General features: G+C 37.3%; 1 protein-coding gene across 1 annotated transcript; it reads left to right on the plus strand.

Annotated features, from left to right (window-relative positions):
* Positions 1 to 1,489: 1,489 nt before the first annotated feature.
* TNFAIP3 (TNF alpha induced protein 3) lies at positions 1,490 to 13,650 on the plus strand (the record flags this gene model as incomplete). The annotated part of the gene is made up of 8 exons (XM_081314839.1): positions 1,490 to 1,787; positions 4,901 to 5,091; positions 6,203 to 6,350; positions 6,947 to 7,117; positions 7,432 to 7,612; positions 8,927 to 9,843; positions 10,539 to 10,768; positions 11,382 to 13,650. 8 exons carry the CDS (start codon positions 1,490 to 1,492, stop codon positions 11,664 to 11,666), a joined length of 2,421 nt encoding a protein of 806 aa, XP_081170965.1. The 3' UTR covers positions 11,667 to 13,650.
* Between the last annotated feature and the right edge of the window lie 254 nt (positions 13,651 to 13,904).

The raw sequence follows: 13,904 nt of genomic DNA on the forward strand, positions 1-13,904 counted from the left end.
ATGGGTATAATTCTGAAAAAACTATCTTAGTAGAAGGAGGAAAATCACTACTACATATTCTACTGATCAGTGATGTCTTTCTGTCTTTACACATTTTAGGTTTAGATATTAACAGTCCATATAAAATAAATATTAAAACACAATTAAATTGTATGATTTCTGCATAATTAAGCACATTTCCATCAATGCTTTAAATAGATTTTATAAAACATATTTAATTATCTAGTAAAATTAAGTATTAAATCCAGATTTTTGTCTTATTTTGGTAAATGAAATCAATAGAATTGCATTTTGTGGGTCCTTTGTAATGGAGATATATCTGGTTTTCATCTTGACTGCTTAGCTACAGTTCTTTCTATATATAACCATAACCTGGTGTCATTAAAACTTTTTTATTGATCTCAAGTTTTCTGTTGATCCAATAACTGATTAGTTTTCGATTCCTATAGATATTTGTTTACAAGGCAGCTGTAAACAGTTTCCTTTATAAAATGTACATGTTTAACACAAATTTTTTTATATACCATTCAAGATTAATAATTTTTTATTCTTATTTACTTTAGGACAAATAATGGCCATTTCATGTGTTTTCTTCAATCCTGTTGGCCCGAATGCCTGTTTTTGATTTGATTTGTTATAATTAGAAATAAGTTTGCATGTAAAAAAATCCACATTTTTTTTACCAAAACATGGGAATCTTTAAATACCTGAAGTATAGGTCACTGTGTTTTAAAGCTTCATGCATATCATTAAAATAGCAATTCATGTTGAAACTAAGGAGGAAAATCCTAGACAAAAACCTATTATAAATACTTCCTTTTACGGACAGATCTTTCCAGCCTTAGTGTTGCTGAACAAAGGAAATGTGAGATCACTGCATTTCAATGAAATATCAATTTCTAGTCTGTGAAAAAGGAGTCTTTCTTTTAAGATGGTGACCTGGAATATTCTTTAGAGTTGTTATGGTTATTCAGATAGCGGACAGTATTAACCGTGCCATCCTAATAATGATGTCTAGAGTTTCAGACTGCAATTTATAATTAAAGACGGGCAATTCAAGCTATGCCGTGTGCTACTTTAAAAAAAAATCCCCCAAGGTCATCAGACAGTGTGAGGGAGAATGTGGAATGGAAAAAAATATATATATGGGGGGATTCTAAACCAAAAGGAAATTCATTGTCATCAGAAAGATTTACAGCTGAATAATTATGGCTCTCCAGTTCTGCTATGTTAGGCACACTCAACCGTAGTGTCTCTAGAACTGACATCATCTAAGGATATCCCTTAGGTGCAGATTTCTTTTCCCACAGCAAGCGTTTGCTTAAGGTTCATGATAAACCACACTAAGGTGCAAAGAGCAATTTATTTAAAAGTGACCTGTAGTACTGCTTGTTATATACCTGCATTAGAAAGGGCATTTAGGACAAATTTTGCGATGTAAAGCAAACCATGAATAACTAATGTTGTTTTCTTTTAGGTTTCTTGTAGAATGGCTGGATCTCAGATCATTCCTCAAGCTTTATTTTTGAGCAACATGCTGAAAGCTGTGAAGATAAGAGAACTGATGTCTGAAGACCTTCTCAAGTGCAACAGTGGAATTATCCAGCATTTTAAAACTATGCATAGATACACCATAGAGATGTTCAGAATGTGTCATTTTTGCCCGCCTTTTCAGAAGCTTCTTCAAAAATCTCTAATTGACCAAGCAACCCAAAACTCACTGGAACGCCAAAAGAAGTTAAACTGGTGTCGAGAAGTTAAAAAACTTATGCCACTGAAGACGAATGGTAAGTCAGGTTCATCGTATAACTGTAATTTGAAATTGCTCTGACAGGGTAAATGTAAGACGTGCGGTATTTTCAACTCCGTCTTCCCAAATGCTAGCTCGCTATTCTTATAGTTCAGGGGTAGGCAACCTTGGCTCCTTTATGACTCGTGGACTTCAACTCCCAGAATTCCTGAGCCAGCTGGCTCAGGAATTCTGGGAGTTGAAGTCCACGAGTCATAAAAGAGCCAAGGTTGCCTACCCTGTTATAGTTGGTCCGATGCATCTGAAGGGTACCAGATGAGTCAGTAGTGGCTGACTGATACCATTTACTATAATTATTCCAACAATGGACCTTGAATGATCCCAGTTTAAATGAAAGAACATTTTTTTTTAAAAAACATAAATGAGCTGTTTTCCTTTCTTCTTTTTAAAAATGAAATGTATGTCTAATATAAAATGGACTCCTAGGAATAAGTTATATTAATTTCTTAGAAATCCAGTGTTATACTCAAAATCATAGGTTTCTTGGAGCCACAGGTAGCCTGAGTTTCCTCACAGTCATGCCAAATATAATCAAAAGGCGCTTGAATGCTAATTTACAGTTGTTTCTTCCATTGTTGTTCATGGTGCCATCCAGAGCTGTTCAGTTTTAACAAGGAGACGGATTAATTGAAAAGAATTTTATCTGTGGGCAAAAATATTAGATAATGCCTTCTGTGTGGTAATAGAAATTTCAGATCAATGCTTTGTCAGAAAGCTTCATTGGTGTTCTCATATCTTTCTCAGTTTCAGTCTTTCCAGTATAATCTCTCCAAACTTTAGCTATATGTCCAATTAAGTGGCTGAAACATTACATAGGAAGTGGTTTGAGCTACACAGTATTTGAAAGGTATATGCACAAATAAATATATGGAAGGAGAATTTGTATTTTGTTCACCTAGCTTCCTGTTTACATTTCCTAAAATGTCTATAATCACAATTTTTGTCCCAAAATTATCTTGCGGTTGTTGACTTACCCAGTTCTTCAGTATAGTCTTATAGGGGATTAGGATCCTTAATGGTACTTTGAAGTTTTTATAAATGAATTGGTCACTTTTTATTAATACTGTGTCTTGTGATGAATTTAGAAAAATAATTTTTAAAAGGTTCATTTTTAGGTAGAGTGCTAGAACTGGCAGATTCATCTCAAACAAAGGCAAATCTCTTATCATTGGCTATGATATTCAATTATAGAAATCTTTCTGCCACATATATATATTCCTCCAGTTTTCAACACTGAAAGTTTTATTCAATGAGTTGTGCATTGCAGGCTCTGCAGAGTGCAGGTGAGGTATCAAAACAGCTAAGCTGAAGGCCATGATGCTGTGCTATTGAATGTGTATGCAATATTGAAACACATAAAAAAGGCAGAGTTTGGAGTGTAACATTCTGTCTGTAATCTTGCCTGCTTTGGCCAAATCCCTCTTCCATGGATACTGCTGCTCTATAGTGACACTGTTCTTAGCTTCTAGTTGACTCTCCAAGCAGTCTCCTTATCAGCTAATCACTTCTGTCTATTAGACAAAGCTGGTCCTCTTGGTTGGAGAAGTGGACCTTGTAGTCCCCATTTGGAGAGAATTAACCTAGGAATGGCTACCATGGGCATTTTCAGATCTTTTTCCTGGCCATTGGCAGACCCTAGGCTGCACATCAGAAGCAAAAAATATTGCATTGACTGGGCATATTTCAGTGTATCTGGAATGGGGAATATTGAGAAAGCACGTAATAGAGAATCAGAAGATACCTGAGGACTCCGAGCATATGAAGGATTCTCTATAGACATGAACATTTATTTTCTTCCCTCTGGAGATAATGACAGGATTTGTAACAGCAGTTTGTCAGAATAACCCTAAGTTGTCATTCTTTTACAGGATGATGTGCATTTTAGAGGAAACTATTCATTTTAAGAACAAAAAAATAAATGCACCTATGTTTGTAGTAAAGTTAGTTTTAATAAAAGAAGTGCAAATATTAAATGCAGTTGTAGAAATGCCTCACATACGTTTGTTAATCTAAAAGACAATGGCTGAAGGAAAGCATGTCATTTTAAAAGATTCCAACATCTACTAACTAGTAATTTCGCTTCTCTAATGAATAGGCATTCCAGCATAACCTAACCACACCCACTTGGAAAGTCCAGTGTGTACTTCACAGTTCAAATGTCTGTACATCAGAACAAGAAGTACAATGGCTATTACTCAATTACTAGTCAAATATCTTAACACTGGGGAATTCCAAATGTTGCTTAGGGAATTTTGGACTGAGTGGTTCTCAATAAAGAACTGAAAACAAGCATACACAGGGAAATTATCTTTGCTCTAGATTTTGCACAGGGAATTTTTTTAAAGGATGTAATAATAATTGTCCTACCTCTATGCCATATTTTTCTGCTTGCAGAGCCAGAAGCCTGTAAACCATCATTTCATGTCTTTCATCTGTTGTTCTTTTTTTCCTGCTCTTGTATTTAAAACCTTTTATATAGTTGCTGAAGAACACAAGCTTAGTAAGCCTACTGCCCCACGGAAAATGCCTTCCCTAAATTGTCCTAAGTTGAACAAGAGGGGAAGGGAAAACAACAACAACAACAGACTAACTAGGTTCTTGAAAAAGCTGAGATATTAGTTTATTTACTACTGAACTTACTACTTTAAAAATGGTTATAAATCTCTTATTATCTAACCTATAATATGAAGAAATGCAAAATGACACGATCTTTTACAGCGTAGTTGTAACAAAATAAGCAGACATTAAAAAGTATCCAACAATTAATTTTCAAATCTTGATGAATACATATAAAACAAGGAGCTGTAATATTTTAAAATAAATGAATACTTGGAAAGCTAATCAGCATCTAAATTCACTTTTGCCTGATAATGCAGGTGAATAGCTGCATTATAACTGCCTGCCATATGTGCTTATTACCAGGATTCTATGGACATCAAAGGAAGTAGCAAGGGATCTGTTACAGTTTGCTGCACACTACCGCATCCCATTAGAGTAACTTGTTCAATATTGTTATTACATATGCTGATATGCTTTTATTTATATTTTGTAATGTATATTTGGATATCTTAATTGTTTATTTTCCTGTAGGAAATGGAAATTGTCTCATGCACGCTGCTTCCCAGTATATGTGGGGTGTCCAAGATGTTGATCTGCTTCTGAGAAAAACGTTATTTAGTGTGCTTAAAGAAGCTGATACACGCAATTTTAAACTGCGCTGGCAGCGAGAAACACTTAAATCAGAGGAATTTGTGGCAACAGGACTCTGCTATGATACTAGGGTAAAGTAATCCAGTTTATATAAGGGAATAATGTTTCAAATCTTGATACCATTGGTTTGTGATTCCTTGTGGTAATTACACATGATGGGATGCAATTAAGAAAATAAAATTGTGGAGCCATCCACCAGTTAAAACGTTTTAATCCTATAACTTTACGGGATTGCTCAATTCATTAACAAAGAGTTTCGCTATTGTGGAATTTCCAGAGCAAGCAACCTCCCCCAATTTGGGTTATTTCCATGGACCACCCACATCTTATGAAGTTGATGTTCGTCTGTTTTTCCTATTATGGAGAAATACACCATTAACAACAGTAGTAAAAATAAGAAATGAAAACAGTTATATTATGTTTTTTTTTTAATTCCTGCCTCTTGGGAATATGTAGGATGGTCATAACCTATTCCACCACAGAGTCTCAGCCAGCTGAACATGTCATCCTGTTTTCAGTTTCACTCTGCAGATTACTGATGGTTATCCATACAAATCTTCCTAAGTCACTTATAAGGCTGATTACTTATAAGGCTGATTACTTTTTTACTGGAAATTAATGTAGAAGTGCCAAGTGCTATTTCTGTCTGTGGATGGGCTCCAAAAGGAGTAGTCCTAGATTTTTTTTAAAAAATACATGTTTTGCTAATCAGGTCCCTTTCCTAATAGCTGAAATATCTTGATCCAAGCAACAGGAAAACATCATGCCTATATTCACCTCTTGCCCAGACTGTTGCGAGCTGGTACCTTCATGTACCATGACACATTTCTTCACCATCATTTCATGTAGGTCCATAGGATAGCTACGGGGTAGACATATTCATCCTGTTGAGACTTAGAATGTAAAATAAGGTAGTGTGTAGGAATGCTATTAAAAATAATAAAACCAATGACGGAGTCATGTTTAGAACTGATTTCCAGAAGAATGATTGGGAAGAAGAATAAAAATGACCACCATAATCAGAACTCAGTACTGCATTTATCAATACTTCAATCTTTCAACATGACGTACTATAAAATACGTTGATTTGTAGCAGAAGAAAAACATTTAAGTGTATTTCTGGTGTGCAAGGGCTTCAGCATTGCATGATGATTCCTGATGCATCTTATTTTTCTACATTAGAACTGGGATGACGAATGGGACAATCTTATTAAAATGGCATCTGCAGAAACGTCAATTGCACACACAGGCCTCCAGTATACCTCTCTGGAAGAAATCCATATATTCGTCCTTGCTAACATCTTAAGGCGTCCCATCATAATTGTTGCAGGTAAGAATTGATGGACATAACAGCAATACTTCTAAGACCCCATTTTATGAGCTCACACTTGTCTATATGTGTTATCATCCCTCCACATAATAATTGCCTAAGAAGGACAATTAGTATTTCATAATTTGACCCCAATTCTTCCATCTTTCCTAATATTCATTCATTAAGGGATCAAGGGTAAATCTTCCCTCTGTTCCACATTCATTCATTGTGCAGTTGTAGTTTGGTGCAATGTACAATCAAGGTTCCAGAGCAGGGTTGCCAGAGGTGGCTCCCAGGCTCCTTTTCTCCAACTTTTGGAATCCTTTTTGACTTTGATACTTAAAAAAAACCAAGCGTGGCTTTCTACAGAAAACATTAGAATTGTTATATATCTGTCCTAAACTAGGCCTAAAAAAAAATCCACCAAGCTGCCCACCTACCCATCCATTTACAATATTACTTTACTCACTTTCCAGCCTTCGTTCTCTCCAAATCAACTAATGTTGAGTTGTTGTCACATTGAGTTGTTTATGTACTGATGAATCTTTAGAAATTAAAGTAGAAAAGAGCCTAATATTAACTCAAGCCATTTGTCTTTTCTTAACGCTAAACAGATAAAATGCTCAGAAGTCTGCAGTCAGGTTCCAGCTTTTCCCCTCTGAATGTTGGTGGAATTTATCTGCCTCTCCATTGGTCAGCAGAGGACTGTTACCGATATCCTATCATTCTTGCTTACGACAGCATGCACTTCACTCCTTTGCTTGTTCTGAAGGATAGCGGGCCAGGTACGCATTTGAACATTACCAGTCTATATTATGCCTCTATTTGCCTGTTCCCTCTGCCTTCTGAGCTGACAGCCACAAACCTATTTTGAATTGTTAGAGTCACTTTAGATAAATTATTTTACTTTGTTAAAAATTCCCGATATTTTTTTTTATCACTTGCTTATACTTAATTAATGCCATTACTATATTTTTGTTTACATCCTGGATTGTTCTTATAAAGATTGCCAAACTTTGATCTATTAGTGACGTCTGCTGCATTGCACTCTTCTCTACCTTATTTGATTCATTCCCTTTTTTCTTATTTCTTTCTATAGAAATCAGGGCAGTTCCTTTAGTCAGTTGCGAAAGAGGAAGATTTGAAGACTTAAAAGTGCATTTTTTAACTGACGCTGAAGAAAGGGAGAAAGAAAAACTGATGAGAGCCTACCTAATGGTGATTGAAATTCCTGTACAGGGATGGGACCCAGGGACAACACATCTCATTAATGCTGCAAAGTTAGTATAAGTCTTGTCCAGTTCCAACCTTATTATTTGATAATCTTTTTTCAAGTATTGTAAGTACCCTCTTCAAAGATGTACGATGTTGATGTTAAGCAAAACATATATGTTAATTCAGGAAGCTACAAAAAATAGTGAACATAGATCCTGCTCCTGATCTTCAATCAGGAACTGGTAGATTATTTTTTAAAGGTATTGTCCACAAGCAGATCAAAAGCTTTAATTTGTATTTAATTCCTGGAGTGCAGCTAAGAGTTCCATGAAAAGCATGTCCATATGCCCTCCAAACAATATTGCCCACCAGCAAGATAGATATAACAGCAATTTAAAGTGACCTGCATGTTGATTAAAACAGCAGTACCATTGCCTTGTCCAGAGTCCATTGTGTGCTGCAACATTTTTATAACTGCATATGTGCTTCGGTGGAATAAATCACTCCTGTTCCTACAACCGTATTAAATTAAATTTCCTGAATAGTATATTATTGGCCTTGTAGACTAGGCAGAAAAAGTATCCTGATACGGGCTCAGCTGCCTTTTATCTGATTGTTCCCTTGACTGTGTCTCTTCCCTATCTCCCAGGGTCATTCCCACATATCATTAAAATTGTATTGCACAAAGCGTTGCAGAAATCAAGGTTAAATGTTTCTGTGGAATAAATAAACCATAACAAAGGTATCTTGAACCAGAAAAAGGGGCCATAGTTGGTATTCTGGCTAAGCTAGTCTTCCAACTACTTTCTTTTGTTTTAATATTTAGAATTATTTTGAGACAAAACTATGTTGTGATGAGAAGTCATATTGTTTCATAGGGAAGAAATCTAATTGGAGTGAAGAGTGGAGGACCATAAGCCACCTAGACTCGGGGTCTTCAAACTTGGCCCTTTTATGACTTGTGGACTTCAACTCCCAGAATTCCTCAGCCAGGCACGCTGGCTGAGGAATTCTGGGAATTGAAGTCCACAAGTCATAAAAGGGCCAAGTCTGAAGACCCCTGAGTCCTAGACCTTAACAATTTGGTCCTTGATGTGATTAGGAAGGAATGTTCTTAACGTGCTAAAAGAGGGCGTCACATGTCAATGTCAACTCTTTCCGCAAGTATGCATGAAACTTTTCCCCATAATTTCATCTTTTTAAAAAAGAAATCCGCTTCCTTCCATAACATATTATTAGTCTAGGTTTTCAGCTGCAGTACTATACTTGATTAAGTACATCACAGGTCTTCCAACTTCCCAGTTTCCTCCTAGATTGTATAAGATCATTGCCTTTTCTCCCTCCAGTGATATCAATTCCTTGTCCCTTTGCTTTTCAAGGTTGGACGAAGGTAACTTGCCCAAAGAGATTAATCTGGTGGAAGATTACTTTCAGCTGGTACAACATGAGTACAAGCGGTGGAAAGAAAACAGTGAATTTAGTGGGAAGGAAGCAGGCGCGAGAAACAGGCTGGAGCTGCAGTTATCCCAGCTATCCCTTATGGAGGCAAAATGTGAAACTCCCAACTGCCCTTTCTACATGTCTGTGAATACCCAGCCATTCTGCCATGAGTGCTCTGAACAGAGACAAAGGGCAAATTTGATAAAGAGGCAGCATTTCTGGTCCGGCTCAGAAAAGCCCCGGGTAAATAGGTCCAGTTACCCAAAAGATGAGCACCACCAGCCTCCTGCCTGGACTTTGGAGAATTCCAGCACAGAACCTCGTTCTGCACCCCCCACAGCTCCAAGTCTTTTTCTATACAGTGAAACAACGGCCATGAAATGCAGGACCCCAGGCTGCCCTTTTACACTGAATGTGCAATATAACGGGCTTTGTGAACGTTGCTACAGCTGTACAGAGATCAATCCTTGCAATAATCCAAGCGACCCACAGCATTCGAATTGCGTGACTTGCACATCCTGCCTTAAGGACACCAACAGAACCTTCAATGGGATGTGTAGCGCTTGCTTCAAACGGACTAGAGACCCTTCCTCAAAGGCCAGCTCTGGCGCTATGCCTTCAAGCCATCAGAGGTCCTCCTCTGATCCCATTCCTGTACCACAAAGTTTTTTGCAGCATTCCTGTCAAGCAGTAACCAACAGCAGTAAGGTGGACGTGCCACCATATGTTCAGCCCCAAAGAACAGAAGCAAGGACGAGAAACAGTAAATGCAGGAAGCCTGGCTGTAATTTTTTTGGGACTCTGCAGAATGAAGGCTTTTGTACCCTGTGTTATTTTGAATATCAAGAAAATAGAGGCAAGTAAGAGAATATCATTTGGTTCTATCTTCCTCTTCCTTAATGAGTTGGGAGGTGCTAAATTTGGAATTTGCAAGAGAACATCAGATAAATGCAAACTGAGTATAACAAAATAGCCTTTTGACTAAGACCAAGTGTAGTACGTAGCTCTGAAGCCTTTGAAATGTTGTATTGTGCACATGCAGCCAAGGTAGAATTTGTTGCATCTTGCATTGGTCATTTACCATAATGTTGAAAGTTCCAGGGCTGTTTTCATATTTTGCTGAGATAGACAGAGCAACCCTAACTACATCTGTTTATTGTATTAGAGATCACTTTCGTTGCTGGGGAACTTTAGATTTTCACATTTTTTTTCTGAGTTCATCTGGAACTGAAATTCATAGCAATTGTAAGTTCAGTAGGAATAAATAGTAGAATATTTTGCAGTACAGTAAAAGTAGAAAGTTGATATCTGTCTTTCCTCATGTAACTCGTTGCCATAAAAAAATGTCACCAGCTACTTAAGCAGTTACCAAAAAAAGACCCAGGTATTTTTAAAAATATCCTTCCTAAATTATATGCCTCAGCTTTTCTTCTGAATACAGTACTACAGTTGTAGAATAAGGGAGGTAAAACGGATAACTTGGCCCTTTTGTCATTCTGTCCTCAGAATTTACATTAGAGTGATTGTTTTTCTCCTGTTCTTTTATTATAGAGGCTCCACAGCTTCATCAGCGAAGGTCTCCTGTGACTTCTCCTGTTTCAGAGCATCCTGGAGTCTCAGCTGCTGTCTATCAGAATACTGTTTCCTGTCCGGGCCGAGAATGTGTCACAATAGGGAGCACCATGCTTGAGGGATACTGCCAGAAATGTTTTATTGAAGCCCAGAGCAAGCGGCTCCATGAAGCCAGAAGAACGGAAGACAAAGTAGTCAGACAATCAGAGGTCAGCGCGCAAATGCAACTCATTCTTCCCAATGTAATCTTGTACCTATCTTCCCAGACAGTCTATATGATTCCATGAAAGAATCGGCAAAATATTGCCTTCTGCTGAATTTACGCGTTTATTGTAGAGGATTCTGGAAGATGATGTAGTATGATAAATGTTTGCCCACTTCTTGGAAAGGAGGAGGAAAGCGAGGTTTCTTTCCATAAAGGGTCATTTTGATATTGCAAAATCCCAGTAGATTGATGGAGATTAGATCATAATAACATGGATAAGGAAGTAGCTGTTTGCAATGGGAGGAGAGGGAAGCTGATGTTTACCACAACTAGGAAATTCACGTTTTACATTAGCCATCTGCCAAGTTAATCTGTTTTACATGCTGGCAGTTGTCCACTCATTCTCTATCTTGTAGTCAGTACAGTTTTCAAGAAAATCAAGTATATTTCCATTTTTAGAAAAATGAATGATTAAAAAATATTCAGCTTCTACATAAATTTTGTTAAGTATTCTTTTATTTGTGGTAGTTAATGATATCTAACGTAAAAGCAGCAAATTTATTGAAGGAGAGGCCTTTAACTGCTTTCCATTTAAAAGATGCTTTTAATGTTTTCAGCAAACGGGACAACATCAAGATTTACACCAGAAAACTACACACTCTCAAAAACGGAAATGTGCTAAAGCTTCATGTAGAAATAATTTAGCTTCTAGGAGTGCGGAGGTGTGTCAGGAGTGCTTGCGTGTCAGCCAGCGGGGACAGTCTGGAACACCTCAGGTTGAACCTCCAGCCGATGAACTTCCCAAACAACTTTGCCGAGCCCCTGCTTGTGATCACTATGGTAATAACAAGTGCAATGGCTATTGCAATGAATGCTATCAGTTCAAACAAATATATGGATAGCAATGCCTTTTTTTGCCCTGCAAAAGAAAAAAGAATGGTGCTATGTTCAAAACACTTAATGGTCTTGCTATCCACCTGATCTTCAGTCTTGTGAAAAAAAAGGTGATTTTGGAGGGAAAACAATAAGCTGATTTTTTTTGTGTGCAGATGTAGATATGTAGATATACATATGTATGAGTCTGCAGAACTATGCAGGTTCAAAACATTAATCCTGGGATAGAAAAGCAGATTGCTTCCAGCACAGATGGTGATTGGGCGAGACATTTTATACTTGACTACAAAAATCCCCTTTTCTCCGAAATGTTTTGGATTATGCTTGGTATTGGAGTATGTACTTGTATGAGGAGAAAGGATAACGCTGCTTGTTGCATGCTTTTTTCTAATTTGTCTCTTGCATTCTGTCTAAATTGTGAGCATTCTGAGTATAATGAAACCAGCCCAAAAACCTGAAACGAACCGTTTTCTGCAACAGTCATCAGAATTGTGTGTCTGATTGCTCTGAAAATGTTGATATGGTAGAGCTAAGATTGAACAAAATATTAGGAAGTTGTGGGAGAACTTTTTACAATTTTTGCTTGCTTGTCCTTTTTTTAAATTGTTGGCTCCTGCTACATTTGTTTTATATAGGGTTTGGGTTTTTTTGCAGTGTTTCCGAATAAAAGTTTTATGCACGCAGAGCACCTGTAAACCTATACAATTTGCCCTTGGAATGCTGACTGATGTTTTTCCATTTACTATTCTGTGTAGTTTGAATGAGGGTGTAGTTACTAAACCTCTTGTAATTTAGTATATGAAAGAACATATGTACTTTTAAGTATAACATTTGAGAGGGACAGGGGGGGCAGAGGGAGAACATGGGGAAAATAAGAGTTCCTAAATAAAGATATTCATATATATTGATTGATATGAAAGCAGACTGACATTAGAAAGAGCCTAGTCTATGTTTTATTGAGAAAAAAGTCCAACCGTGACTGTTCCGTATTGTGGATCAAGGGTCCCCAATCCCTGATCCGTGGACTAGCACCAGTCCGCAACATGCTAGAAACCGGTCCGCGCAAACAGTCAAAGCCCAATCCATGGGATGTAGGCAGCACACGAAACTACTCCCCCTCCAATCTGCAGGAAAACCTCTCTCCACAGAACCGATCCCTGGTGCCCAAAAGGTTGATATAACAAAGATGCTTTCTCTTCATGTCTGGCTTCTACTGTTGGATGAAAAGTTTGCTGAACTGTCACAATCCTTTCAGAATTTACTAAGAAATAAGGATGATTTTCTGTGGGTCACTGTGTCCCTAGAGTTAAGTCTTAACTTCTGGACTATGAGGCTCCCAAAGGATACAGGCTTGGGTTTTTTGTTGTTGTTTTTTCACATTCACACATCCCTACAATCCTCAGTTGCATCTGACTGCTAATATATCTAACAGTGAGGAAAAAGTAGGCTCTGTGTTGTTTGTAAGGTGGCCACTCCTGTGAAATCCTGTTTATTTCCACAGTGCAAGGTTGCAATTTTGGACCATTATCTGCCATATCTGCATATTACTCTCAGCTAAGCACCAAACAAGAAAATATTTGGAGCTCTGCCATTTAAATCTTCCATTTTTCCTAAGGTTCTTGTGCATTCTCTTGTTTTCTTTCTCTGAATATGGCGGGGATGGGTTGTGGGAAGGAGGGAAACATGTACGCCAAATGCTTGCATTTTGTATGTGTATGTAGTCTCCATTATGTGAAACACTGCTACTGTCTCAGTCCTTTGCTGTTGAAATTTCTTTGTGTGATTTTGTGAGCTTTGTAAAAAGTGAAGGCATATTTAAATATTTATGTTATTTCAAAAAAATGTAAGTTTGAAATTTGCACATTGCCAGTACAATAATTTGCTCCTTATATCATTCTCATTTTCCTTTAAAAAAAACAACCCTTCTTGTTAATACAGATGGGAAGACAATGAAGGGAAATCCAGCAGCCAAAATAAATTATTTAAAGATTTGTTTAATTGTACTCTTGTGATTGTTTGAAAACATCCCTTTGGGGGGGGGGTTCATAGATGTGAAGAGCTATCTTTGGCATTTCCTTTTCCCTGAACTTCATGACTGTTTCCTTGCCACCTACTTGCTTCCTTACAAATGTCATCCCTCACAGTTTCTTCAGCAGTTCAACTATTTTATTTTATTTATTTTTTATTTTAATTCCATTTATATCCTGCCCTTCTCCGAAGACTCAGGGCGGCTTACAAGCTTAGCA

Source organism: Vipera berus (genome assembly GCF_964194415.1).
Source record: "Vipera berus genome assembly, chromosome: 1".
NCBI classification, from domain to species: domain Eukaryota; kingdom Metazoa; phylum Chordata; class Lepidosauria; order Squamata; family Viperidae; genus Vipera; species Vipera berus.